This window comes from Callorhinus ursinus, unplaced genomic scaffold, assembly GCF_003265705.2.
Source record: "Callorhinus ursinus isolate GAN/ISIS: 27379988/994484 unplaced genomic scaffold, GSC_fseal_2.0 scaffold28, whole genome shotgun sequence".
NCBI classification, from domain to species: domain Eukaryota; kingdom Metazoa; phylum Chordata; class Mammalia; order Carnivora; family Otariidae; genus Callorhinus; species Callorhinus ursinus.
Genome location: NW_027397090.1, coordinates 20,865,311 through 20,891,726, shown reverse-complemented (window position 1 = coordinate 20,891,726; position 26,416 = coordinate 20,865,311). Strand labels below are relative to the sequence as shown.

General features: G+C 60.5%; 2 protein-coding genes across 6 annotated transcripts in view; both read left to right on the top strand.

Moving 5' to 3' along the window:
* FGD3 (FYVE, RhoGEF and PH domain containing 3) overlaps positions 1-967 on the top strand; it is a 34,394-nt gene extending 33,427 nt beyond the window's left edge. For all 3 annotated transcript variants that reach the window (XM_073878245.1, XM_073878244.1, XM_025891814.2), the window contains one exon: positions 144-967. In XM_073878245.1, the coding sequence (XP_073734346.1) occupies positions 144-353 (210 nt within the window). In that variant the 3' untranslated portion in view covers positions 354-967. The remainder of the gene's footprint in view (positions 1-143) is intronic.
* A 9,119-nt stretch (positions 968-10,086) lies between these two features.
* On the top strand, positions 10,087-26,416 carry SUSD3 (sushi domain containing 3). 3 transcript variants are annotated; one of them, XM_025891744.2, is made up of 5 exons: positions 10,087-10,224; positions 21,270-21,458; positions 21,892-22,036; positions 22,602-22,757; positions 25,799-26,416. In XM_025891744.2, the coding sequence occupies exons 1-5, from the start codon at positions 10,137-10,139 to the stop codon at positions 25,992-25,994; spliced, it is 774 nt and encodes a 257-aa protein (XP_025747529.1). In that variant the 5' UTR covers positions 10,087-10,136; the 3' UTR covers positions 25,995-26,416. The 3 variants fall into 3 exon arrangements, with proteins under 3 accessions (XP_025747529.1, XP_025747528.1, XP_025747578.1); XM_025891743.2 differs by lacking the exon at positions 10,087-10,224 and adding an exon at positions 14,569-14,764; XM_025891793.2 differs by lacking the exons at positions 10,087-10,224; positions 22,602-22,757 and adding an exon at positions 14,569-14,764.

Genomic DNA, 26,416 nt, shown 5'->3' with positions numbered 1-26,416 from the left:
CCTGCTCAGGCTTCTGTGATCCTGGGGCCTCGGTTTCCCCGGCTGCTCAGAGTCACCCCTCTGCTGCCTACCCACGGGAAAGAGTGTTCCGTGGGCCAGGACTGCAGAGGCCAGGGTGTTGACCCAGCTCTCCCTCACTGCAGGACAGCTGGCCGCCACGCACCATCCCCCTCTCTGGCTGCACGGTGAGCGTGTTGGACCCCGTGGAGGGGCCGGACACCAGGCATGTGTGGCGGCTACAGCAGGCCCAGCGGTCCTTGTACCTGAGCACCCTGTCAGCGGACCTGCGGCAGCAGTGGCTGGACGCCCTGAGCGCGGCTGCCCGCGGGGACCCAGGCCTGGCGGCCCCATGAGCTGAGCCTCAGCCAGGTGTCCCAGCTCTGTGGCCACCCCAGCAGGGCCTGTGCCCACCTGGGAGGTGGTGTTGGAGGCTATGTACTGGCATGCAGGGCTCCCAGACTGCTGGGGGCGGACAGGCCACAGGACACTTAACCCTGGAGGGACCTCTCTGAAGCAGAGGAAACAGGCCCACGCACCCAGCATGTGTCCATGAAGAGCCCCAGCAGCGTGGCCTGGAGCGGGGTGCAGGCAGACGGTCCAGTGTGGGGCACCCAGCTCCGGAAGGCAGAAGGAACGTCCTGGGGGTGCCGGGGGACCCCTGGTGGAGGTCTGCGGCCATGATCTTCCTCCTAGCCGCCCGCCCCATGCCGTCTGTACCGCGTGAGCCGAACTGTGACAGGCCCCGGACTTCACCTCCCTCCTCTGCTGGCTCCTGGACCCACAGCCCGCCTCCCTGTTTGGAGGGGCCAGTGGTCACCAGGGGCATCCCTGCAGGACCTCCCTGAGAAACTCCGTGGAGGCCAGCAGAGGCCTGCCCCTGCATCACGTGGGCCCGAGATCTGTGTCTGTGTCCCCTGGCCCGCAGTGGGCGGTGCTGGTCTGCGAAAATAAAGGCTGGGAGCCAGCAGCCGGGCACAGCCTCAGGGCAGGGGCCCCAAGGTGGGCCGGCCAATGGTCAGGCCGGGGAGAGGGTGAGGGCACAGCTAAGTCTGCGGGGGCAGGTTCCACTGCTGTGGGTGGGGGAGACAGTGAAGCACCCAGGCCCAGCTGGCCCCTCTCCCTGGTCCAGTCCCTTCTCCGACCTTTGGTTTCTGTGTTCACTGAGCACCTCCTATGTCCACAGGCCTACTGGGCTCTTCTCAGGGGCACCCTGTCCGGGACGTTCCCACTTGACAGCTGAGGAAATGAGTCAGAGGAGGTCCCGCGGGTCCCAGAACTCCAGACAGAGAGAGCAGCCGGGACGGACCCGCTGGGTATGGCGACACTCCACTGGGGTTGGAGGTGAAACTAGGCCCCCCAAAGCAGGTGCCCACCTGGGGTCCTCCTGGCTGGCCCCCCAGTGAGTTCTCTGGGCCCTGTCCTGCCCAGCAGCCTGGGGTCTCCACACTCAGGTTCCCATGGTGACCTCAGGTGGGCCCTGCCCTCGCGGGGCAGCCCTGAAGCAGGCGTGCTGCCCCCTGCAGAGTCCGCCGCAGTCCATGGGAGAGCCCAGGGGCCAGCATGGGCGCCACAGACTGGGGCTGCAGCAGGACCGGGAGGCATGGCCCCGCTGCCCGTTTTGGACCGGGCCTTGAGGCTGTGAGGGAAGGAATTCCCTCCGCGTGGAGCCGCATTTCCTGCAGTGTGGGGAGTGGTGCCTGGGTGTGGGAGGAGCGGTCAGAGGAGGGGAGGGCCCTGGGAGACCACCCTCCCGGGCTGGTGTTGCAGGAAGAGCGCCCAGGCCTAGGGCAGGCAGGGCCACGAGGGGCCAGCAGAGTGGGCGGGGGGTCGCAGGTCCTGGCGCCAGGTCTCGCCAGCCCAAAGGGCTGGCGTTGCTCTGAGAGGCAGGGGCCGTGGGGTGGACTTGGGAGTGTGGACGGGCCTGGCTGGCTGCCGTGGGGTCGGTCAGCGTGCAGATGGAGATGGGCCCGGACGCCCAGCAGGTCTCTAGGAAGAGCCTGTGATGGGCAAGTCAGAGGCTGCGGCTTGCGGCTGTTGGAGAGATGACTTCTGCAGAGTGTGCGGCCCCAGGGCCTGGGCTCCTGCCCACCCACGGAGGGCAGGGGCTCTCAGCCTCTCTGCCTGCTTCCTCCTCGTCCCACCAGCAGCCCCCACCCTGCAGGCCCAGGAGGCCATTCCTGCGGGGAAGGAGGCCCTGGGGTCCTGATGGGAGGACGGGATGGGGTCTGCAGTGCCCACCTGCCCAGCCTGATGCCATGGTGCTCAGAGCCCGGGCTCCCGTCGAGGGCTCCAGGGCCTGCTGACCACCCCACTGCCAGAACACGCATCCTCACGAGGCCCAGCGCGGGTGCTGGTGGCCTCCCCTGCGGTCCTGGAAAGCGGAAGGAGCCAGCCACTTGCTGAGAAGAATTACTGCTCAGAGGTGCCTTTGCTGTAGAGAAACAGGCCCAGAGAGGGAGATACACTTGCCCCAGGTCACACAGCAAGCCAGGGGCTCAGCCAGCGGTCATTCTTTCACTCTTAGTCCACCTGTTAATGCAACGGGCACAGCGGGCACAGCGGGCATGCCTCCTGTGGATTTCTGGCACGGGGTCAGACAGCGCCCTGCAGACCCTGGTCCTTGCGCACATCTGGCCTCATTTTGCCCCCCACACCCCACACCCAGGCCCCCTGGCCCCAGCACCGGACCCACCTCCTTCCCACCTCCCACTGGTCTTTTTGAGACCCTGCTGGATGTGCCTGTGCATCAGCCTCTCTGCTGTTTGCTCGGGTACGTATGTGCCCTGTTGTTGAACCTCTGCCCCCCATGTAGCGCAGAGGCTCCCAGGGCAGGACGCAGAACCCACAGAGGGGCCTGGCTCGTAGCAGGTGCTCTCTATCTGCCGACAGCTGTGGTAAAGGCTCGGGGACACTGTTCTCGGGTGCTCCAGAGGGATTCGCACCAGGCCTGTCCACCTGTCACCCCAGCATCTCCATCTTCCGCAGATGACGCGGCCGTGACCCCTAAGGGGCTCCGCGTGGTCCTGAGGGGTTCCGCGTGGTCCCCAGGAGAGTCTGAGGGGTCCCAGGGGCTCCCAGTGTTCTGGAAGCAGTCAGCTGTGACGAAAGGCCGGCTGCTCCTGGGCCAAACAGCCTCACACCCACCGCTGCTCCCGATTTATGAGGAGGAAACTGAGGGCCCAAGGAGGTGGGCGGCCCCAGGACATGTCGTGGGGCGTAGCCAGGTGCCCACCCGACATTCTGCACATTCCATCCTGGGAAACTAGCCTCCTCCGCCCTGCTGGCTCCAAGGCCTGCCAGGCCCGGCCCGGCCCCGCTGGCTGGCTGGACTTCTGGGCCTGGTGCCTGCCTGTGTGGGTGCAGAGCACTGATGGGGCCCCTGGCCGATGGCACTGTGCGGCCTGCAGGCTCCCCTCTCCAGCCCTGTGTGCTCAGGCCTCCAAGCCTTGTTGGCACCCCTGGTGGGAGCATCGCAGACCACCTCCCTCCTCCCTCGTCCCTGGTCAGGGCTGGTCCTGATGGTCCTCAGCCTTTGGCGGTGTGGGGGCCAGATGGCCAAACCAGGACTGGGGAACAGACACATCTCTGCCTTCCTCCAAAGCGGCTGTGTGGGAATAAAGCACATGGAGCGAGATTTCCTGCTCACCGCTGCCCGCCCCACCCCACAGCCCCCGTCTGTAGGGACGAGCATGCGGCCTCCACCATGTCCTGCCTTGGCCCTGTCTCCCCACCTGAATGCGGGCTGGCAGTGTCCCTGGGACGGACAGACTGTCCCCTTTCCCGCCAAGGCCAGCTCACTGCTGTGAGGCAAGTCTCCACCCTTGACAGGGGGCTCGGCCTCCCTGGGCCTTGTCAAGACCCAGAGAAGCAAATGACACCCCCAAAACGACATCCGCCCCAGGGGCACCAGGACCACTGCTGACAACTGAGCAGCACATCCACTTCAAGAAGAATACTGGGCTCCCTCCCAAGGACCCCCACTCCCCAGCGCAGGAAGTGCACGTGGCCTTCAGCCCAGAGCCCACAACATTCTCTCCCATGTCCTCCCAAAAGCTTGCGGGAAGGGGCCACCATTCTCACCCACCCACAGAGGGGTACACGACAGCTCAGCATGGGAGGGCTTGTCTTTCGTGGGTCCCCGGGAGCTCAGAGCGGGGGGCCGTGTCAGGTAAGGTTCTCAGTGACATCTTGCTACACTGGTTGAATGCAAGGAATTTATTTGGGGGGCCACCTAGGAAAACTGTAGTGGGGGGAGAATAAGATGGAGAAGGGAAACAAGCCCACATAAGTGTCTCAGGTTGAATGGTTTCCCTGCAAATCCATGTCCACCTGGAACCTCAAAATGTGACATTATTTGCAATAAGGTCTTTGCAGATGTTGCTAGTTAAGGTTGGAGGAGACCCTAAGCCCATAACGGGGCCTGTATGAGAAGAGGAGAGGACATTCTGGGGCGGCTCCGTTGACAGCTCGGCAGCGTGGTGCAGCTGAACGTGGCGGAGATCTGGAGATGGCAGAGCGAGCAGCGCGGAAGGCGCAGGAGGGCCCTCCCCCGCACCTCCAGAGGGAGTGAGGCCCTGCCCACACCTTGACCCTGGAGTCCCGGCCTCCAGAACCGAGAGAGGAGACATTTCTGTTGTTCTGATGAGTTTAACTTCTGTTGTTGGCAACTTTGTGCCACTTTGTACGTCTCCAGTGACCCAGGGCCAATTTTGTGCCCGGAAAGGCTGGACAGCGGGAGTGGCTGTGGAGCTGGGAACAGACGAGTTTGGGGCACATGACGGAAAATGCCTCGATGTCCTCCAAGAGCTCCTCAGTAGAAATAGGGACGAGGAAGGCTCAGGGGAAGTGAGGGTGGCGGAGACCGGGCTGAACCGTGCTCTCGGGTTGAGCGCAAAGGAGACATCATAAGGGACGAGCTTGGATGTTTACCCGAGGACATTTCCAAGCAAAGCTGCTTGTGGTAAAACCTGGGGGGGGGCTGTTGGGCAAAAGGGAACCAACCTGCCCAGATTGTTAAATTAGGTCTGAAGAGACACCGAAGGTGCTGTGCTCTCCTGTTGCTGGAGAGATTGGGGGTGTGACCCACAAGCCCAGCGCAGGGGCAGATGTGGGGTCCCAGGCGAGGCCCGTGGGGCCTCTTATCTGGTGTCATGAACCCCGGTGGGGTGCCCAGGGCCCCAGAGAGCAGGGCCGCCGCCATGTGCCCGGAGGATGGAGCATCGGGCCACAGAGGATTATTCTCAGGCCCTGAAGTCTCTGCCGCCCGCTCCGCCGGGCTTCAGACTCGCTTGGGACCAGCGGCTCCCTCCTTCCGTCCGTTCTCCATCTCCCTTTTGGAATGGGTTAAGACCTGGGAGCGGCGGGGTTGGGGAGGATATATTCTGAACACGAGACCAAAGTGACTTTTGACAGGGTCAGAGGACAGACTGGTGGGTTGAATAGTGTGCCTCCAAAATCCATGTCCACCCGAAATGTCAGAACGGACATAATTTGGAAATAAGATCTTTGGGGATGTAGTTTAGAGGAGGAGGTCCCCGTGACGGGTGTCCCTGTAGGAAGAGGGAGAAGATGCTCAGAGGGGAGGGCAGAGGCAGACACGGCACCAGCGCGGCCCCAGACAAGGAACAGCAAGTGCCCTCCTGCGGTCCTAAGCACTTTGCTGCGGCGGCCTCAGGACGCTGACGCGGCGTGGTGTGGAGCCACTCTGGTCTGGAGGTAACTGGAGCATGGCCTCTCTCCCTCCTGGCCAAGCCCCAGGGACACAAGCGGGGCTGGTGGCCGCCGTGGTCAGGAGCAGCACACACCACGGGGAGTACAGGTGTCTCCGTGCCGGGGCGCCCGGGGCTGGGGACCGGACTGGCACAAGGCGATGCTGAGGAGGGGTGCGTGAGGCAGGGCGGCTTTGTTGGGACGTGGCCTGCTTGAGTATCAGTAACTTTTCCCACAAAGTGGGAGGGAGGAGCCGTGCTGGGGGAGGGAGCCGCGGTCGGTCGGATTCCCAGGATGGAGAAGGTCTGCTGTTCTTCCCACTTGCCCAGGGACCTCCCGCAGGGGCCTCTCTCAGAAGTCCTTACCATCGCCCCGGGCTGATGCTGGGTTTCTGTCTCTTGTAGCTGACTAGGGCAGGCCCTTAGCAAACTGTGTGGCTCACAGGCCTGAGCCTGTTTCTCACCCATAAAACGAAGACAGCCAAGTGCTTGAGATGGTCACTGGAAAGCATGGCTGTCGGCACAGAGAGTAAGGGGGCAAGAGCGGGTGCGCAGCCCCTTACCACTCTGCTGTCCAGCAGACCTGCTTCTCTGGAGGTGACACGGAGCCTCTCCTACGGCCCCGACTGTGGGCCTGCCATGCTGGACATGCTTAGAGGCACCGCACCTCTTGTCAGCCTTTCAGCCCAGGTAGGAGGAGTGCTAGTGCTCTCATTATGCAGGTAGGCAAACTGAGGTACAGAGAGCCAGTCAGTCCCTGGCCACTGGGCCTTGGCGTGAAGGTCCGGGAGGAGCTGTGTTGTAGGGGCAGACCCTTCCCTCCCAGCTCCAGTGTCCCCATCTGTGAAATGAGAGCCCTCCCAGCACTGCTCTGATCTGTCCATTTGGATGGCCTTGGGCAGACTCCCAGGCCTCATGAGGGACTGCTCAATAAGAGGCCCCAGAAGTGCCTCCCCAGGCCTGGGCCTCCGAGGTGCCTGCAGGAGAGCTCTGAGCATTGGCAGGCGTGGCTTGGGTGAGGTGGGGACCAGACTGGCGGCCAGAAAGGGGCGGGGCTTGTCCAAGGCCACCCACAGGGCGACAAGGGGGCCTGATGGGGGCCCCTGGGCACTGGGCCTGTGCTGGGAGGCCAGCTGGGAGCCCCTGGTGGGGGGACAGGCTCTCACACTTCTCTGGTAACTGGAGACTCACTGGGCAGGTGCAGGCCTCAAAGAAGCTTAGCCGGCTCATGAGCGCTAAGCCCCTGGATTGCCCTTGACCCTCCTGTGCACTTGCTACTGCTCGGCTTGCCCAGGAGCACTGGGCGCCGTGAAGACAAGCCTCCACCCCCGGCAGGGCCCGGAACCCTCTCATTGTGGTGTGTGGCCGTGGATGGGACAGTCCCCTTCCCTGTGCCTCAGTTTCCCTATCTGTAAACGAGGGTCTCCCACATCTTTTCACAGTGGGATCCAGACTGTCCTGTGAATGCGTGCAATCCTTTATAGGTGTCCTAACCTTAAACGTTTTACTAGTTTCCTGTTTTCTGATTAGAGAATGGATTCATGCTTATTGCAAACCTCAGATGGCACAAAGAACAGTCAAGGGACAGCAAACAGTGACCTGCAGCCCAGCGGTGGGGACAGAGGAGCCCGTCAGGCCGTGTCCCTCCCGTGCCCGCAGTGTCCCAGCTCCTGGCGCCCACGAGGGGCTGATGGGATCTAGTCTGTGCATCCATCACCTGCTTTCACCCTCCAGGGAAGCACATGGTCCTGAGGCCTGTCTCCCCCCAGGTGCCTTGCTCCATCATCCCTGTCATTGTGAACCTGTGGGCAGCAGCTCGATGTCACCTGGGGGACCCACCGCTCTCCCTCTTGAGGGCCTAGGCAAGCTGGCGTGTGCAGGCCACTGGCCGGGGAGGACAGCCGGGCAGTGAGAGCCGGGCCCTGGCAGGCAGCAGGCTCCAGGCAGGGGCTCACCTGCAGAAGGGGACCAGGCTGCCGCCTTCCTGTGGGGCAGCTGGAGGGCCCGTGTGCACGAGGGTGCCATTGTGGGAAAAGTCCTCCCCACACATTGAGCTCATTGGAGCTACAAGCTCAGATTACTTTATTAAAAATTGCTTTTAATTTAAAAAAAAAAGGCAAGCCTGTGAGGCCACATTGCTTCCTTAACTCTTACCATCTTTTTTTAAAATTTATTTTTTTAAAAAGATTTTTATTTATTTATTTGCCAGAGAGAGAGAGAGCACAAGCAGGGGCAGCAGCAGAGGAAAAGAAACCCTCCTAACACCACGGAGGCTGTGACATGATCCGTGAGCTGTGCCACAGAGGTGGCCACACAGGCCTTCTCTGTCCCTCAGATGAGAACATTAAGGCCCGTGGCATGGGAGAAGACCGTTAGAGACACGATCCCCGCCCCAGATGGGGGGATGAGGTGTCGGGGCAGGGTGAGGGTGGTCCAGGCAGTTGGTCATCTGAGGTGGGCTAAGTGCCTTCCCTCCTGGGCCTCAGTTTCCCTCCCTGCACACAGTTAGTGTTGCTGGGCTCTCCAAGAGGCCCCGGAAACGGTGGACAGGGCAGCCTAGCTCGTGGCTCCTATCAGCCGTGGACTCACTTCTAGAACCAACCCCAGAGCCCCAGTGCCTCCTGCTTGTGGAGATGGCTTTGTTGGCAAGTGGGTGCCCTGGGCCGTGACGAGGTACATGGGTTCCCATGGGATGTGGCAGAGGTCCTCGGCCACCCCTAGCTGTCCAGCACCACATGCTTGAACACCCAGAACACACAACCAAGCCACACACTAAGAAAAATGTCTGTCTCCGACCTTGATACCATCTGTTATGGCTGAACTGTGCCCACCCCACCCCCAAAATTCAAGTGCAGGAGTCCTAACTCCCAGCACCCCAGAACATGCAGTGTTTGGAGACAGCATCTTTCTCCAAGTGACCAAGTTACAGTGAGGTCAAAAGGCTGACAATAATCCAGTAAGACTAGTGTTCCTATAGAAGAGGGGAAATTTGGGCACAGAGAAAGAAACCTACAAAGGGACAGCCAGCTGCGTGAAGTCTGGAATGATGCTGCCACAAGCCAAGGAACTGTGGGAAGCTGGAGAGAGGCCTGGAACAGATCCTTCCTGGCACCCTTGGAGGGGCGGCTCTGCTGACACCTGATCTTAGACTTCGGGCCCCGGGGACCCCAAGAGCACATTGCTGTTATCCTAAGGCACTCAGCCCATGGGATCTTGTTACAGCAGCCCCAGAAAACATACACACCCTAAGTGACCAGGCTCAATTCTGCATTTTGGGCTTCTGGAAGCCATCCCGCCTCCCCTCCCAGCCCTGTGTGCAAGCCCTGGAGATGGGCTGGGGGGCATTTGGAAGGGAATTCTGGGGCTCCAGGCCCCTAGCACGATCTAGAGGGAACCCTGTGGACTCACCTGGCTTCCCAATGTGGCAAATGGGAAAGACCTGCTTGGTCAAGGGAATCGAAGAAACTTGTCATGTGTGGTTCACCGCTCTGAAGTGGGGAGCAGATATTATGGGGTGAAAGCACCCTCCCAGGATAGGGGCATGCCCCTCACGTATTCTACTGAACTAGGAAAGCAGGTGGGGGGGACTGCTCTGCTGGAACGCTACTCTGTGGTCCCAGGAGAACACTCACCTCTTGGCTGCCACCTGCCAGGGCCTCCAGAGCCAGTCCTCTCAATCTGGGCCACCTTCCCAGACCTCCTGAGCCAGCCACCAGACTTCTGGCTGTTCCTCAAGCTTCCAAAATATTCCAACCTCAGGACCTTTGCATCTGCTGTTCTCTCTGCTAAGGAAGCTTCCCTCTGCTAGGCAGGGCGACAAGCCTACTCAGCAGCGGCCCTGAGCCACCCAGAGCCGCCTCAGCTCCTGTGTCAATGGTAGGAGAGCCCCCCCTGGGCGGTTGCCAGGGTGGCGCGGGGCGCGGCGCCTGGGTTGGGCGGCGTTTGGGAGAGAAAGGGGCGGGCCGCAGCTCCGGACCCAGCCCGGTACCACGACCCAAGGGAGTCGAGCTGGAGGGGGCGAGCCAGGAGAGGGCAGGTACCCCGGGTGTGTAGGGGGGGCACAGCCAGAGCCCAGGGGTCTGAATCTGCCCCCAGCACCCGGAGTTCCTTAGTGAAGACCTAGGACCCCTAGCTCAGAGGGCCTGGCCTACGGTGACACAGGTGGGGTCCCCATGTGCCCCTCACGGAAGACACCTGGCCTGGGGCACCGGGGTGTTCGCAGGGGCGGGAGCCGAGGGCAAAGCCCGTGCAAGGCCGTGGAGCGAGACTTCCTGCACAGCCAGCTTGGCCCCTTGGGGGTTGGGGCTCCCGCGGGGCCGGCCCCGCCCCCAGACCCAAGGGGCGGGGCCCCTGGAGGGCGTGTCCAGGGCTGCCCCGCCCCAAGGGCTCGGGCCCCGCAGTCCCCGCAGAGCGCCGCCGAGCGCAGGGATGCCCGGGGCGGCCGCGACCCCTCGCCGCAGGGCGAGGCCGGGGGAGCGCGCAGGGGACGCGGAGTCCGCCCCGGGGAACCGCACAGGTGAGCGCTGGGGCTGCGGGCCGCGAGCGGGGCTCTGCACCCATTTCACCGACAGGGAAGCTGAGAGGCGGGCTGCACGGCGGAGACGGGGAGGGGTGCGCACAGCGGTGGGGGCAGGAGCACACAGCCGGGAGAAGGGGCGCACAACCGGGTCCGGGACGGCCCCCAGCCGGGCAGCCGCCCAAGAACGAGCCTCCCCGACCCTCTCGGCCGGCCCAGCCGGCACCCCAGCAGAGCCGAAGCCCGGCTGCGGGCGGTCCGAAACCAGGCGCCGGCGCCCAGCCGCCCACCCGCCCAGGTGCGCGCCCTCTCCCGGTGCGGTGCCCTCTCCGCCGGCGCGGCCGGCTAGGTGCAGGGGAAGTCGGTGCGGCGGACGTGGGGAACCGGCCTGTCTTTGCGGGGACGTGCTCCTGGCTGGCCCCCCAACCCCACTTCACAGGTGGGGAAACTGAGCCTGGAGAGAGAGACTGCCGGAGGTCCCGCGGCTGCCAGGCCCGGGATGAGGCCCGGGGTCTCCGGGAGGAGGGTGGGCGGGCAGTTAGCTTACTTCGTGACTGATTTCGAGAGGGTTTTGATGAGGGTTCACCGTCGTGTTTTGGCTGGGGTGTAGGACACTCCTCCGAAGGCCCGGGTTTGAAAGCTGGCTTTGCTGCATGAATGCGTCTAACGCCTAACCCTTGTAGAAGCAGAACCAGATGTCCCAGGGCCTCACTTTAGTGGACGCCTCCCCTCCCCCTTGAGCCTGAGGGTCTCTGCACACCTGCGCCCCAGGCCAGGGGCAGGATTGGGCTCTTCGCACACGTGGAAGGTGGACCTGGTGGAGCAGGCTGGCCCAGGTCACAGCCCCTGGGGACAGCCATTCAGGCCTAAAACAATGACACCTGCCACGCTGGGGGCGGGGGGGGGGGAGGGACTGGTGGGCAGCTCCTTCTCAAATGGGGAAACTGAGGCCCGAGGAGGTAAGTTGCCAGCAGAGCAGAGGTGCTCAGCTTCGCAGGCAGGAGCTGAGACCTGCCCCTGGCTGGGTGGGGTGGGTTTATTTTCCTTGACTCCCTCCCACCCCCCCCCCTCCCGAATTCCGTGCTTTGCTCCTGTTCCTGAGGACCCTGTGGCTGTGTTGCAGCACAGCCTGGGGAGCTGGATGTTGACCAGGAGAAGGAGGGACTTGCCGAGCGGAGCCTAGGACAGGGATGGCGGGCCCTGATGTTTGCATACAAAAGACGGCTGAGAACTCAGCGTGGGGAGGGCTCTCAGGGGCCAGTCCCTGCTTCTGATCAGCTACAGCTCAGCCTTCTCCCAGACCTGAGCCCTGGGGAGGGGGCGCTCCCAGCCCTTGAGTCCTTCTCCAGCATTTGGGTTGGAAGCCCCCCTCTGCCTCTGGCCTCAGTGGTGGACACTGTATACCTGCCCCCTGGCTTGTGGACAGGCCAGGCGGAGTCAGGGGGGCCTGTGCGCCCACCCTGGCCATGGCCGTTCTGCTACCGGGTAACATGTCCATCCAGACTCCCCCACTCCCCTGCCCCGTGGCCCCGGTCTCTTGAGCCGTGAAATAGGTGCCCTCTTGTCCCTGTGGGGTTGTGAAGGCATGTGTGCGGGGGTCTTTCGGAGACACTTTGGCACTCCCTAAAACATAGCAGTAGGGGGTGTTTTTCCTGCAGTCGTAGAACGGACACATTACTCTGCTTTCCTGAGGGCAGGTGTTGAAGTCCAGCTGCGTCCTGGGGTCCACGTTCTTCCCCCATCGCCCATGTGTGGCTGGTGAAGGGCTGGTGGGGGAGGCTGGCTCAGAGCAAGGGCTTAAATGATGTTGAGTGGCTGACTGGGTCCTCAGCCCACCACGGAGGCCACCCTTCCACTGCCCACAGGTCCCCGCTGGTTCTGGCCCTGGTCCCAGGGCAGCTCCAGCAACTCCCTGATGGGGGAGATTGTGTAGGAACGCAGCCCGGTAGGAGGAACACAGGGTTCCAGCAGCTGGAGGTGACCCCCCCAACCTTCTGGAAGGCCTTGAAAGAGGGGCCTGGGAAGGGGGCAGCAGGAGGACCCAGGATGGCGAGGGTGTGCCCTGGGCGGCACTCCTACGGCCCTGCCGTACAGCTGACCTGCGCCCTCTCCTTCACGGAGAGACTGAGGCTCAGGGCGCGCCGTGGGAATCCAAATGTGGCCTCTATTCCCCCGAGGCCAGCTCGCCCTCCTTCCAGGTGCGGGCAGAGCCTTGATGTTCTCCCCTGAGAGGGTGGGAATCAGCCTGGCTCTGCTCTGGAAGACTGTATTCCGCTGGTGTGAACTGACCTGCCAGCCGCCAGGGGAGTCCCTGGGTGACCCAGTCTCTACCCTGGCCGAGGTCCGGGCCCGCCCTCCACGGGGAAAGGAGATGCGACCCGAGAGGGTGAGTGTCTTGCCTGAGGACACACAGCCAGGGCTGTGGGCCTCCCACATGTGGCTGCCCCCCTGCTGGGGTCGTGGGGGGTCCCACCCTCCATAGAACACCTGTGTGTGTGCAGGTCATCCTTTTAAACTCTCCTCCTCAGGTTTCCCTTTCCAACTGGGGGAAACAGACTCAGAGCAAGAAGCAACCCCCCAGTGGTGCAGAGACCCAGGCCCACAATAGGCTGTCCCTGCGGCCTGCCTCCCCCGTCTCCAGTGTTCCTTTGGCAGAAGTGGGAAAGGTAACTTATTTACCTGGGGCCCCCGAGGGTGAGGTCAGGGTTTGAGGGCAGCGTGGTCTCCAGGAAGGAGGATGGGAGGGGCAGGCCTGTGGTCCAAGGTTCCAGATAAAAGATTAACAAGAGAGGCTTGTCCTTCACCCTGCTGGCCATGCGGGCTGGGCTGGGGAAGCACCCGAGTCAGGCTCTGCTCCCCTCAGTGTGCGAGGGGGGGTCGGGTGGAGATGCGGCCATTCGAGGGCAGGTCTGCCCTTCACTGTCCAGGGAGCCCACAGGGTTTGGTTTGGGTTTGTGTCTTCTTTGCAACAAATGCATTCACAGTGTTTTTCCTCCTTTAAGATATATTTGGGCATAGCAAAAAAGAGACAGGGAGAGGTGCCATAAAGGGCCTGAGGAATAATGCAGCAAAGGCTGAGGGGCGTGTTGGTCCAGACAGAGAAGGGCTGGGGGTGCAGCGTCCAGTGACTGGGCCGGTCGCAGGTGAGAGGGTCATCCAGGGGCCGCTGGGTATCTGAGGGACGGGAGAAGATGGGATTTGCCTCTTAGACATCAAGGGAGGGGCTGTTGGCGGGCCAGTGAGGGGGCCCGGGGGTCTCTGGGCTGGGGAGGGGTCAGTGAGGGTGTGAGCAGAGGCTGAGTTTACAGTGTCTCGGGGACACGGCTGCTGGAGCCAGCTGGCCCAGCCACCAGGCCTTGGTGACTCCTCAGGACGTCTCTGGGAGGGGGGTCTTGGTAGGTGTGTCTGAATCCCCAGTAACCCTTTGGCACGTGCCACCTCCCTGCCCTGTTCCTGGCTGTGTGTCACGAGTCCTGTGGAAAGTCTTGTGGGGACCCTGCCAGTGGACACCCTGGGGCCTTGGGTAGACATGGTGGACCTCAGCTTCCTCGGCTGGAAAACGGGATCAGCCCAGGGAAGGGATGCAGGAGACCCTGTAGCAGCCTGGGGCTGGGAGGGTGGCAGGTGGAGGTGTCTTGGGTGCCATGGACTAGAGGGTCAGAATGAGGCAGTAAGCCCCCTCCCAGGGGACAGTTTCTGAGCTCCAGGCGCAGTTCTAAGGTTTCCGTGGGGTGGTCCTCCTCTTCTCCGTGAGCCTGGGGGGCAGGTCACCCCGTTTTGCAGATGGGGACATAGAGTCTGAGCGAGGACCTGGGTCCGGAAGACGGAGCAGAGTCTGACCCTGTGGAGAGGCCCTGGGGTTGGGGGCTGGGCACATTCCCACAGAGCAGGAGCACCCTCCTGCTTGTCCTCCGCCTCCCATCCAGGCTCTGGGATTATGGGGGCCTGAGCTCCCAGCCTGGCCTCCTCTGCAGGACAGGCTGTGGGCAGGGCTTCTCACCCACCCCTCACTCACCAGGATTATTTCCTCAGGCCTGTGTTTTTAAGTGTTCAAGCAGCACACTTGTGCTGGTGGTGCGGCTCCCCGTCTCTGAGGGGTACGAGCTCCCCTCACTGCCAGGAAATGCAGAGTCTGAGGCCACAGGGCTGGGGACGGGGCCAGGACTGCTCTGAGTCTCGGAGCCTCACGGTGTGTTCACAGGGTGAGCCCCACATCCTTTTTCCTGTCTTGCATTGGGGGTGCACCATGGAGGGTCTGCAGGTCAGCGCAGCCCCTTCCCCACCTCTGACGCCCCACATCTCCCACCTTCACGGCTCTGAGCACTTGGGGAGGAGCACTACCAGGTGGTGAAACCGAGGATGGGCACCCTGGTCCCGGAACTGGCCACAGCACAGGATGTGACTGTTGACACAGGCCCTCCCCCCACCCTGTGCACACGCCAGGGCGCGCTGTGTCCAAGATGGCAGTGGTGGTTTCCTTGCTGGGGCTATGCTGTCTGGGGCAGGCCCCCCGGCCCCCGGTCCGCTGCTGCACCTACAGGTGGGTCCCAGGCCCAGAGCGGTGGAGTGATGGGGTCACCCAGCTGGTCGGGCGGGGCGGGGCGGGGCGGGTGCAGAGTTGGCTTGCTGCCTGCTTCCTGGGGCCGGCAGAGCCCGAGGGGTAGGGGTCTGGGCTGGGCCCTGGAGGGCAGAGCGGACCACCTGGTTACATGCAGCAGTGACGCTTGCTCGGGCGCTCTCCCTGGCTTGTCTCGGACATGCCGGACACGTCGCAGAGTTGAAGGGATTTGTTACCACGTCTTCCAGCTTGACCCTGACCCTGGACCTTTCATCAGCGGCTCCATCCCTGGGGCACCTGGCCTTCTTGAGAAAGTTCTAGCTGTACAGACCGGGTGCGGGAGGCTGGGCAGACCGCTGCGAACACCCCCAGGGCTCAGGCCCCTCCCCTCGCCAAGGGCCATGCTGGGCGGTACTGAAGGAAGCTGCTGAGCCACACAAGAATGCAGAAGTGACAGCTCTAAATTGGGGTCTGGGAAGTGTTGGGGCCCGGTGACTCTGCAGAAGGGGCCACGTGGCTGGCCTGTGGCTGCCGTGCTCTATCTACCCGGTTCCAAACTGCCCTGCCCGGAAGGTCAGCATGAGTCCAGGTCCAGGGATCCCGGTGGGGGCCGCTGACTCTGGGCATCCTTCCATTCGTTCGTGACTACATTGATGCCCTCCCCCATGGCCGTCTTCGGGGCAGAGCTTGGTCAGTTAAGAGCTGACTCTGGATTCAGAGTGTGCATCCCTCTGGGTAGCCCCAGGCCAGTGAGCGTGAGTGGGAAGCGTCCAGGTCAGGGCACAGGGCAGGTGCTGTGTCCGCGCCCTTCCACCCCCTGCCCACCCTGGTAGGCTAGTCTTTTTAATATTGGCCAAGCTAACAGGCCAAAAACAATACCTCGCATTTTAAATTTGCATTTCTTTGATTGACAGAAGTATTTTCTTGAAATGGTGTAGGAGCTTTATTGAGATGTAATTCATATTCCATATGATTCACCCATTTGAAGTACGCGATATTTAATGTGTGCAGCTTGGTGGCTCACGGTACATTTGCAGATCTGGGCAGCCCTCACCACGGTCCGCTTTAGAACACTTTCATCACCCCAGAAAGAAGCCGTGCATGCCGTAGCGTCTCTTCCCCGCCCCTGGCTAATCCGCTTTCCTTCTGAGGATTGGCCTCTTCCGGGTGGTTCACAGAAATGCAGTCAGACCACGTGAGGTTTTGTGGCCGCTTGGCCACACGGTAGGTCAGTGCCTCTCTCCTTTGATAGTCCAGGTGTGGCTTGTACCATATGCCATTTATCCGTTCATCAGTTGGCGGACACGAGGGTGGTTTCTCCGTTTCGGCTGTTGTGAATAACGCTGCCGGGAACATGTGTGTACAAGTCTGGGGGGATGTGTTTTCATCTCTCCGTTCGGCAGCCGGGCGGGGCGTTGCGGCATCACGCGCTGACTCTCCGTGTGAGCGCTGGGTACCTGCCAGGGCCGCCGCCCGCTACCTTTCCGCCTGCCGCGCGCGAGGCTCCGGGTTCTGCACATCCCTGCTACACCTGTCACCCTCTGTCTCATGTACGGGTGCTTGTGGATGTGATGCAGTCCCTCCCTGACCTGATTAGCGCTTTCCTGAAGGCGAAGGGTGCTGAGCATCTTTCCACGGGCCACTGGTCTATCTTTAGAGAAATGTCCATCCAGATCCTTTGCCCATTTTTAAATTTGGTTCCCTTTTATAATTCAGTATAATAATTTTTTAGGGGCGCCTGGGTGGCTCGGTTGGTTGGGCGTCTGCCTTCGGCTCAGGTCATGATCCCAGGGTCCTGGGATCGAGCCCCACGTCGGGCTCCCTGCTCCGCGGGGAGTCTGCTTCTCCCTCTGCCCCTCCCCCTGCTTGTGCTCTCTCTCTCTCTGTCTCTCTCTCTCTCTCTCTCTCTGAGAAGTAAATAAATAAAGTCTTTAAAAAAGTTAATCATAATTTTTGCATTCTGACTACAATCCCCTTACCAGAGGTGTGATTGGCAAACGTTCTCTCGGGCTCCGGGGCTTGTCTTTTTACTTCTCGATCCTGTCCTTTGAAGCACAAATGTTTTTCATTTCGATCAAGTCTCGTTTATCTGTTTTTCGCTTTTGTTGTTTGTCTTTTGGTGTCATATCTGAGAAATCATTGCCTGATCCAAGGTCAGGAAGATTTATCCCTCTGCCTTCTCCGAGTTAGCTCTTATATTTAGGTCTGTGAGTCACTGCACGTTAGTTCGTGTACGGTGTGAGCAGAGAGCCGGCTCTACTGAGCACGTGGGTATCGTCCCGGCACCGGTTGCGGGAGCACTGTTCCCGTTCCACTGAGTTGTCTTGGAACGCTTTTCGAAACTTGCTTCGCTGTAAATATGAGTTTATTTCTGGGCTCTCAGTTCTGCGCCATTGGCCTCGATGTCTGTCCCTTTGTCACTGTAGCTTTGCGGAAAGTTGTGAAATAGGAAACTGTGAGTCCTCCGACTTTGTTCTTTTTCAAGATAGTTTTTGTGTGGGCTCCATCTGCAAGTCTTTATGAATTTTGGGACTGGCCTGCTGGTTTCTGGAGGGGCGGCAGCCGGTACTCCGGTAGAGGCCGTGTTGCGTGTGCAGGTGAGCGGAGGCCGGCGTCGGTCCCCACGGAGTCCGTCTCCCGGTCCACAGGGGCGGGCGGCTTCCCCTTTGTTCAGGACCTTTATTTCCGCCAACACTGTCTTAGAGTTTCCGGGGTTTAAGTTTTGCCCTTCTTTTGTTCAGTTTGTCCTGTGTAAGTAAGTGGGATTGCCGTCTCCGCCTCACACCCAGGCTGTTCACGGCCGCTGCGCTGAAATACGACGGATTTCCGCGTGTCGGTCTTGTCTCCTGCGGCCCTGTGGGAATTGCTTATTACTTTCTGCAGGTTTTTACTAGATTCCTGGGGATTTTTCTAGATCCAAGGTCATGTCATTGGATGGTGAAGTTTTGCTTCTTCCTTTCCAATGTGAATGCCTTTTATCTTTTTCTAACTCATTGCCCTGCCCCTGGTTCTTAAGACATTTGTTTTTCTGTTCTGATTGACCCGTACTTTTCTGGTGTGACTTTGGACCCTGTTGTTGATGCGTAAGTGTGGAGACAGCCGCTGCTATGCTGCTGCGTTACTTCCGGGCCCCTCCCGGTGGCATCCGCCACCTCCGCAAGCTCGGTGTCCTCACAGAAAAGTGGGGATAAGTGCTCCTCCCCGCTGTCCTCTGGGGTGCTTCTGAGTGCTGTTCCAGGCCAGGAGTGAGGATCCTTTCTGACCGGAACATTCTGTGAGAGCTGCATTGCTGCTGGTGGTGGTGACGCTGGTGATGGACACCTGCACATGGGGAGGCCCAGCACTGTGCAGCCTTGTGTGCCTCAGTTTCCCCATCTGTGAGGGAGTGAGGGACTGCCCTGCTCACGGGCGCAAAGCGCCCATTAGGTGCCCAGTGTCCTCTGAGCTGATCCGGGAGTCAGCACCCCCCCACAAAGTGCACAAAGCATAAGGCCCCCGGCTCCCATTGCAGCCTGTGGGCCCCCCTCCAGGTTCCCGGTAGGGCTGAGCACTTGCAGCCTGGCAGAGCACAGCCAGGCACCGTCCCTCAAGATCACTGCGCACAGCCAGGGGTCAGGCAGCCACGCTCCTGCTGTTTTCCTGGCGAGGGGGGAGGCCTGGCTCTGCCCCACACAGGGCCGATGCTCAGGCCACTGCCCCCTTCGCAGCCTCGCCCTCACAGCGTGACAACGGGTGGCCTGGCCTTCCCCTGCAGGAGGCTGGTCGTGCGCAGACATGTGACACACTGTGTGGGGTGTGTGCGTGTGCAGCTGTGGTCCTTCTGAGAAACAGCCACTGCCCTGGCCCATCCTGGGTGTGCTCTGCCCTTACAGCCTGTGTGAAGTGGGGTGCTGAGGTGGGGCGCTCCAGCTCCCTGCGGATGTCCTGGGTATAGATTTTAAAAGCGCAGCCCACAGGGTTTGCTGGTGAATTAGCCGTGGATTGAGAAAAAGAGTCAGGGAGGGCTCTAAGTTTTGGGGCTGGAGCAAGTGAAGGAGGAAGGCCTGGTGCTAAAGTCAAAACACGGGGAAAGCCACATGATGAGCAGGCTGGGGAGTGGAGGAGCTTGGCGGGTCATAGCATGCCAAGTGGACCACAGAACGTCATGCCTGGCGCCTCCCCCGGGCATTGTCCTGAGCAGAGAAGCTGGACACGAAGGATATGTGGCTGGGTGCATGTGTGTCTGTGTGCACATGTATGTTTGTGCATGTGTGTCTCTGTGCGCACGTGTGTGTCTGTGTGCATGCACGTCTGTGCACACATATGTTTGCGCATGTGTCTCTTGGCACATGTGTGTCTGTGTGCATGCACGTCCGCGCACGTGTGTTTGTGCATGTGTGTGCACATGTGTGTCTCTGAGCACATACGTGTCTCTGTGTGTGCATGTCGGTGCACACATATGTTTGTGCATGTGTGTCTCTGCGCACGTGTGTGTCCCTGCACGCATGTGTGTCTGTGTGTACATGTATGTGTGTGCATGCGTGTCTCTGGGCACATGTGTGTCTGTGCATGCATGTCTGTGCACACGTATGTTTGTACATGTGTGTCTCTGCCTGTGCACGTGTGTGCATGTGTGTGTTGCACACGTGTATCTGTGCACACCGTGTGTGCACGTGTGTCTCTGCACGTGTGTATCTGTGTGCACTGTGTGTGCATGTGTTTGTCTTGCATACATGTGTATCTTGCATACATGTGTGTCTCTGCACGTGTGTGTCTGTGTGCACACGTGTGTGTTGAGAAGCTGGCCTGGAGACACCTTGCCTGGTTCCGAATCCCTGCCCTGTGACCTCGGGAAGTGACTTAACCACCCTGTGCCTCGGTTTGCTGACCTGTCAGGCGGGGAGAATGGCAGCTCCCCAGGAAGGTGCTGTGCAGATTGATGTGTTAATGCATGTAAGGTGTGGGTTCAGCGTCCCACACGCAGTAGGCTCCAGGGAAGTGCCAGCTATTGTCGTTGTGGTTATTTTATTTTATTTTATTTTATTTTATTTTATTTTTTTTAAAGATTTTATTTATTTATTTGACAGAGATAGAGAGAGAGCACAAGTAGGCAGAGAGGCAGGCAGAGGGAGAGGGAGAAGCAGGCTCTCCACCAAGCAGGGATCCCGATGCGGGACTCGATCCCGGGACTCCAGGATCATGACCTGAGCCGAAGGCAGTCGCTTAACCAACTGAGCCACCCAGGCGCCCCTGTGGTTATTTTATACAAGTGCTGTGATTGCTGCTTCATTCAGCCTGTCTCTGTGCCCTCACGTAGGCCAGCATGGTGGCATTTGTTGCCAGGATGTGCCTGGATTCCCTGTCCCGGCTCCACAGCAGGGCACATGGTGGTTTCCAACCCTCCACTCTTCTGCTTACGCTTGGGAGTGAACATCCTGGTATAGAAATCCTGGCTGCAGATTCGTCGTCTTTCCTTTGGCTAAATTCTTGGATGATACACACAACACAAGGCTCTTAACATTTTCCCAGACTTGTCCAGGGAGGTTTGGATCTGCACCCACCCGCTGAGTCCCAGAGCGGGCGTTTCCAGCCTCAGGACCTTCGCCCCGGATCTTTTTTCTCTTCCTTTTTAGCAGCGTGAGGGGGGAAGACTAGCTCTCCCCAGCACTGCGAGGACTAGTGTTCTTTCCTACGCTCGGCTCCTTGCATTTCCTCTGTGAGGGGCTGCATCCCGCATCAGCCGTTCCTGTTCGCAGGGATGTTCCGTTTGTGTGGGTGTGTGCGATCACACACGGGTTGAACCTTTGTCCTCTGTTCTCCAAATATCTTTTCCTGTTTCTTCCATTATTGGAAGTTTTCCTGTTTACTCTTCACACTGTCCATGTCTCCCTCCCTTTTTTCTGGACTCCGCCTTCAGAGCTATGTTTAGATGCTAATTATGTGCCGTTGAGCCTTGAACATCACAAGGGGTCAGGGGCGCTGACACCCACACAGCTGCTATTCAGGTGTAACTTCAGACTCCCCCAAAACTTTACCACTGCTGGCTCCTGGTGACCGAAGCCTCACCGATCACACCAACAGTCACTAGACACATAGCTTGTGTGTTAGATGTGTTATGTACTGTGTTCTTACAACAAAGGGAGTGGGAGAGAAGCAAACAACGTTGGGAAAGTCGCAAGTAAGGGAAATACGCAGACAATTCTGTCCTGTAAAAAGTCCCATATCAAGCGGACCCGAGCCATTCAAACTGTGTTCAAGGGTCGCCTGAATTTGCCTTTATTGTCTTCTGACACAAAGTTCAACACCGTGGTCTTTGGAACCTCTAGAGTTCACTTACTTTGCGGATCCCCTCTGTGTCTATCTCTGGGCCACCGGCCGGATGGCTGCCACGCCCAGTAGTCTGGGCCATGGGACCTTCTCCGGAGCGTCACGTGGCTGGCAGGGCTCCTGCCCACCCTCCGCCCACCAGGATGGGTCCTCACGCCATCCCTCCTCTTTTCTTTCCTAGGCACGTGCACACGTGTGTGGCCACCCCCGCGGGGCACCCTCCAAGTCCTCCGTGGCAATGGCACTTCTGTGGGGACGGTCATCGTGTTCCACTGCCCCTCAGGCCACCAGATGGTTGGGTCCGGCCTCCTGACCTGTGCCTGGAAGGGCAGTGTCGCCGAGTGGTCTTCAGTGACCCCCGTGTGCAAATGTGAGGCCTGCTCCCCCCAGCCTTTGAGCCCTTCCCGAAAGTCACCTAGCCTTTGAGCCCTTCCGGAAAGTCACCTGAGACGGCCCATAGGCTCTGAGAGGGTTGTGCCGGCTTGTGACCTTGTGGAAGCATGCCATGGGCTGTGTGCAGGCATCTGGGGCCCAGGCTTCAGTGTGTGGGAACCAGGGACCACCACTGACCTCGCTGTCAGAGCTGTTTCCAGTGTGCCGCTGTGAACTCCTACACACCCTCTAAAACCCTGCCCGAACACCCCTTTCTTAGAGGGCAGTGTTCCCTGATAACCCCACCCCGACAACACTCTGCACAGAACTTTGCCCCCACCACCAGCTCCCTGCCTTCCCCCGCAATGGGATGGGGCTTGCCGAGGGCCTCGGCAAGCCCCACACAGGAGGTGGCCTTGTGTCTCCTGCAGCCGTGCCGCCGTACGAGACCTTTGGCTTCAAGGTGGCTGTGATAGCCTCCATCGTCAGCTGCGCCATCATCCTGCTCATGTCCATGGCCTTCTTCACCTGCTGCCTCATGAAGTGCATGAAGAGGAGTGAGCAGCCATCCGACAGGTACGCTGGCCCCTGTGGCCTCTACCCCTCCCTGCTGCCGGAGCTGAGGACAGAGGCTCTACATAGGCACCTGCTGTCTGTGCTGGGGCCTCCTGCGGGTGTGTGGGGATGCGGGGGCTGCCCCGGCTACTCCGGGAGCTGAGCTATAGGCGCTGCCCCGTGGCATCCGGGGTCTCGGCATCCCGCGGCTCACGGAGCCTCATGGCCGTGGAAGATCTTTCCTGACTGGGCCGTGCACGCGGGGCTGGTCTGGTTCTCCCTCAGTCTGGGCCAGCTTGCGGCTTGCACCCCACTGTGCCAGGCGAGCAGGGCTGACCGGCGATGGTGAGTTTTTGCCGGCGGCTGGAAGGCTGACCCACCACCACTTTCCTTCTTCACTGTAACGTAGCTTTTTCTGTATGTTTCTTACTATAAAATATTTACAACGTGCAAGCTGCCATCTTCACCCTGTGTGAGTGTTTGGCTTCCATTGGTGCCATCCATCTCTAGAGCTTCTGGCCACAGCAGCAGAGCTGCCCCGCAGAGGTTTTGGTGTTCTGAGCGTCCTTCCCCGATCTCTCCCCAGGGCGACCCAGCTGTGGCTCCAGCTAAGAGCCGGGGACTTGGAGACGGTGCCGGCGGCCTACCTTGGCCTCAAGGGTCTGAACAACAGCAACAGTGGCGGCAGCAGGGAGCCGGGGGTCCGGCCTGGCCAGGCGCATGACAACTACAGTTTTACCACGTGCGCATGGGGGCGGCGAGGGGGGCACCGGGGCGAGGCCGGGGGGGCTGGCCTGGTCAGGACACTGCCACCCCATGCGCTGCTCCGGCTCACCTGGGCCTCAGGTCTCACCCCTGTGCCAGCGGCTGGTGGTCCTTCTAGCCCTGGGTCCAGGCCCCGCACCTGAGGCCTTTATCCTGGGAATTCAAACCTGCAGAGACGTGAGCTCCCTTCCCGAGGACCCCGCAGGGCTCGCTGTCTCTCCCTGTCCTGTCTCTCACACTTCCTGCACATGTGCACACACTTTCTGAGCCGTTATAAGATCGTTGTCTTACATCCCGTTCTCTGACTCAGGGAGTCCATTCGAGGCGGCACGTGGGCTGCAGAGGGAGCGCCTCCCAGTGTCGCTAGCTTTGAGCATGTGCCCTCTGACCCCGACGACAAGTGGCACCGGCGGCTGGGGCCTCTGAGTGCCGTAAATGGCACAGCCGTTTGTCTTTGGCGGCATTGCCTTTTGCGGGCTCTGGGCCTGTGGTCCCACAGAGACCGTGTCCTGGGCCGCCAGGCTTCCTCACGGCCACACTCGGGCTGCTTCTCTGCAAGGTGCCCCGTGGTGGCGCGGGTGCGGATCACAGACACCGGTCGGGCTGGCACCCCATGGGCACGCAGACTGGGGTCTCTGCGAGGGGCCGCTCTGCTGCCCCTACGACCTCTGACCTGTGGCCTCGGGGTCCAGGGATGTTCCAGCCGGAACCAGTTATTGCCCTGGGGGTGACAGAAGCAGAGGGAATAGTGTAATGGGCCTCCTGCCCACCTGCCATGCTCATGGTCTCTGTCCCCGGGCTCCAACCCTTGCTTGGCGGGAGCCGCGCCATGCCCTAATCCTACCTGCTTTCAGCACGCACCTCCAGTGCTTCCCGTGCTGTGGCCCAGGGCCCGCTGCTCCTCCAAGGAAGGGGTGGAGGGCAGCACTCAGAAACAGGGCTGGCTGCCCTTTCCCTCTGCCCACCCCCACCTGATGGCCATGCTGCATTCTGGCTGCTCAGCCCTTAGTGTCCTCTCTCCAACAGCGAGGGTCTCAGTAGTGCTGGGCTGGGCCGGGGGGAGGGCTCTGTGAGTGCCAGCCATCACCGTTCTTCCTGCTCTTTTGCCTGAGGCACACATGAGGACAGTGAGGCTCAGGAGGTGGCGCCCCACGTGGGCTGGGCGTGGCTGTCTGGTCCTGTGTCTGCGTGCCACGTGCTGTGCTTGTGGGAAGGGATCAATTTCCTGTCCCCTCCCTGGAGCTCCAGATGCACCTTAGGTCACGCAGTAGGCGTACATCACGGTGGTTCAGCAGAGACGCTGCCTTGCGCCCTTTCCACCGCCGTGCCGCGCCATGTTGCCCTGGCATCTGAGGCCCCCCCGGGCTTCACCCCAAATGCTCCACCCACTGCACTCATGTTTGGGTGAATGTCTGCTTACATCGAGTGGTTTTTCTTTTCCAAGACGACATTTGGGGCCATTCTAGAAATGGCCTGTTGGGGCCAAATTGTTTGGATGCTTTTCTCTGCACGTTCTTTCTCCCAGAGCACAGCTGGGTCCTGTCTCCGAGTGTCCTGATCTGTTGTCCACTTGCTTACTCAGCGGGTGCCGGCTTCCTGCTCACGGGCACCGCCTCGGTTAACGCTGAGGAAGAGCATCCCCCACACCTTTGGTGCCGCTGGCATTGCTGGCTTTATTGTGGGCTCCTCTGCTGAGTGACCGGCTGCTGACCGGTCAGTTCTGGGGGCTCTGTGAGCCTGTGCAAGAGGACCTCACCCACCCGCTGCAAGAGCCTTCCTTCTAGCTCCAGCCGTGCTACACGGTCTTGGCTAGCGCATCCCCTTCTCCAAAAGCCATATCCCCTCGGCAGGTTTCAGAGCTTTTTGGTCACCCCCTACCGGTGGCGCCTTCTGGTTACAGACCTGTGACGGACTGTCCTGTGTCCCGGCTGGGGAGCACGCCGGTGCAGTGGGGGAGGAATGGCTGCCTCTCGTATGTGCCCTCCTGGGCAAGGCCCCGGTGCCTGATGGCTCCCACTGCGGGTGGTAAAATCGTCTCTAGGAGGTGGGGTGTGCCCTTGACCTTGCCTCTGCTTCCTGGATGCTTCCCGGCTCTCTCACCATGCCAGACACTCTTCTAACCTTGGGGGGTGAGGGGTGCGCTGTTTTCATCCCATTTTAAGAAGGCTGTCCAGAATCACACACAACTACTAAGTGTAAAGCTGGGTTTGAACTAAGGCTGTCCGTAGACTTGCCTGCTAAGCAGTCTTTCCTCTCCACTAATTAATTAATTGATTCATTTACTCATTGAACTAAGGGATAACTTCTTAATTCCTACTATTTCCTAGAGCTTTTCTGAGAATTAGGTGTGGGTGGGAGCAGAGATCCCGGGGGGGGCTTCCTGGAGGAGGTGATGCCTGAGGTGAACAGACTGGGAGAGCCTGCATTGTGGGGGTAGGAGAGAGACAGCATCTTAAGCTGGGGGTGGTGCATAGGCTGCAGGGAGCAGTGGCCAGTGTATGCAGGAGAGGGGCCCAGTGGGTGGGGGCAGGGTCTCACCAGCCTGCAGAATGGGTTCCTTTGTGGGTTGGGGGTGGCATGCCCAAGGGAACTGAAGATGCAGACGGTGGGCGATCTGGGCCCAGACCACCAGAGGACAGCCTGACAGGAGCAAGGGTGTCTCCCTAGACATTCCTAGGACCCCTGTGTCCCTTCTCTGCCCGGGGCAACCAGGCCAGGCAAGGAAGTCTGGCCCCTGGGGTTTATGCACACTCTGAGTGAGCCCCCTTCCTCAGCACCACCCCAAGAAGTCCCTTCCCACCTTGGAAGGTGGGCATGCTGCTTCTTGGACCATGTACCTCGTACAGGTGCGGGGTCTGAGGCCCAGGCAGGGGCACCAGTGGAGGGACCTCCTCAGGCTCAGGGCAGTTCTGAGCCTGCCCCAAGCCCACGGAAGGCCAGGCCCCATGGGCCCGTCATGGGGTCAAGGTTACACCGGGTCCCTGCTCTTCTCCCAAGCCTTGCTTTTTCTTCCTGCAGGGACCTGGGTGAGGGCACCAGAGAGCTGGCTGGCGTGGCCCGCAGCATGGACAAGGACCCCTGGACCACCAGTTGTCCTGCGGGCTCACCCCATGCCCAGGTGATGGTGCACACAGCGGACCTGGGGGGCGCCCCGCCTGCCTCCTGGCCCACTGCAGGAATGTCCAGACAGCACATGGCCTACGTCCCGGGGTGACTGAGGCAGAGTCCGGAGGCTGCCCTCCACACGGGGAGGACCAGGCCCACCCCACCACCCAGCCACCTACATCTCGACCTGTGTCCAGCTTGCGATGGGTCAGTGAAACCAGCTTCCGGATTTAGGGATCCCTCAGGGAGCGGAGCTGGGGACTCCAGAGGGGTGTCCCGTCCCAGGGGAGCCCAGCTGGAGCAACTGTTATAGATCGGCACCCTTGCAGCCACCACTGAGGTTCTGGAACAACATGCAGCACCCCCGCCCCCGCCAGCTGGCTCCTTTAAAAAGACTGGGGGACGTTTCAGCAAATCTCATTTTGCATTGTGGGGAGGGAGCAGGGACCCGGCTGGGTCGCTGCATCTGTTCCCTGCAAGTAGCCATGAGGGGAGAGGGGTGTGAAATAAACAATTCTAACACTGGAAAAA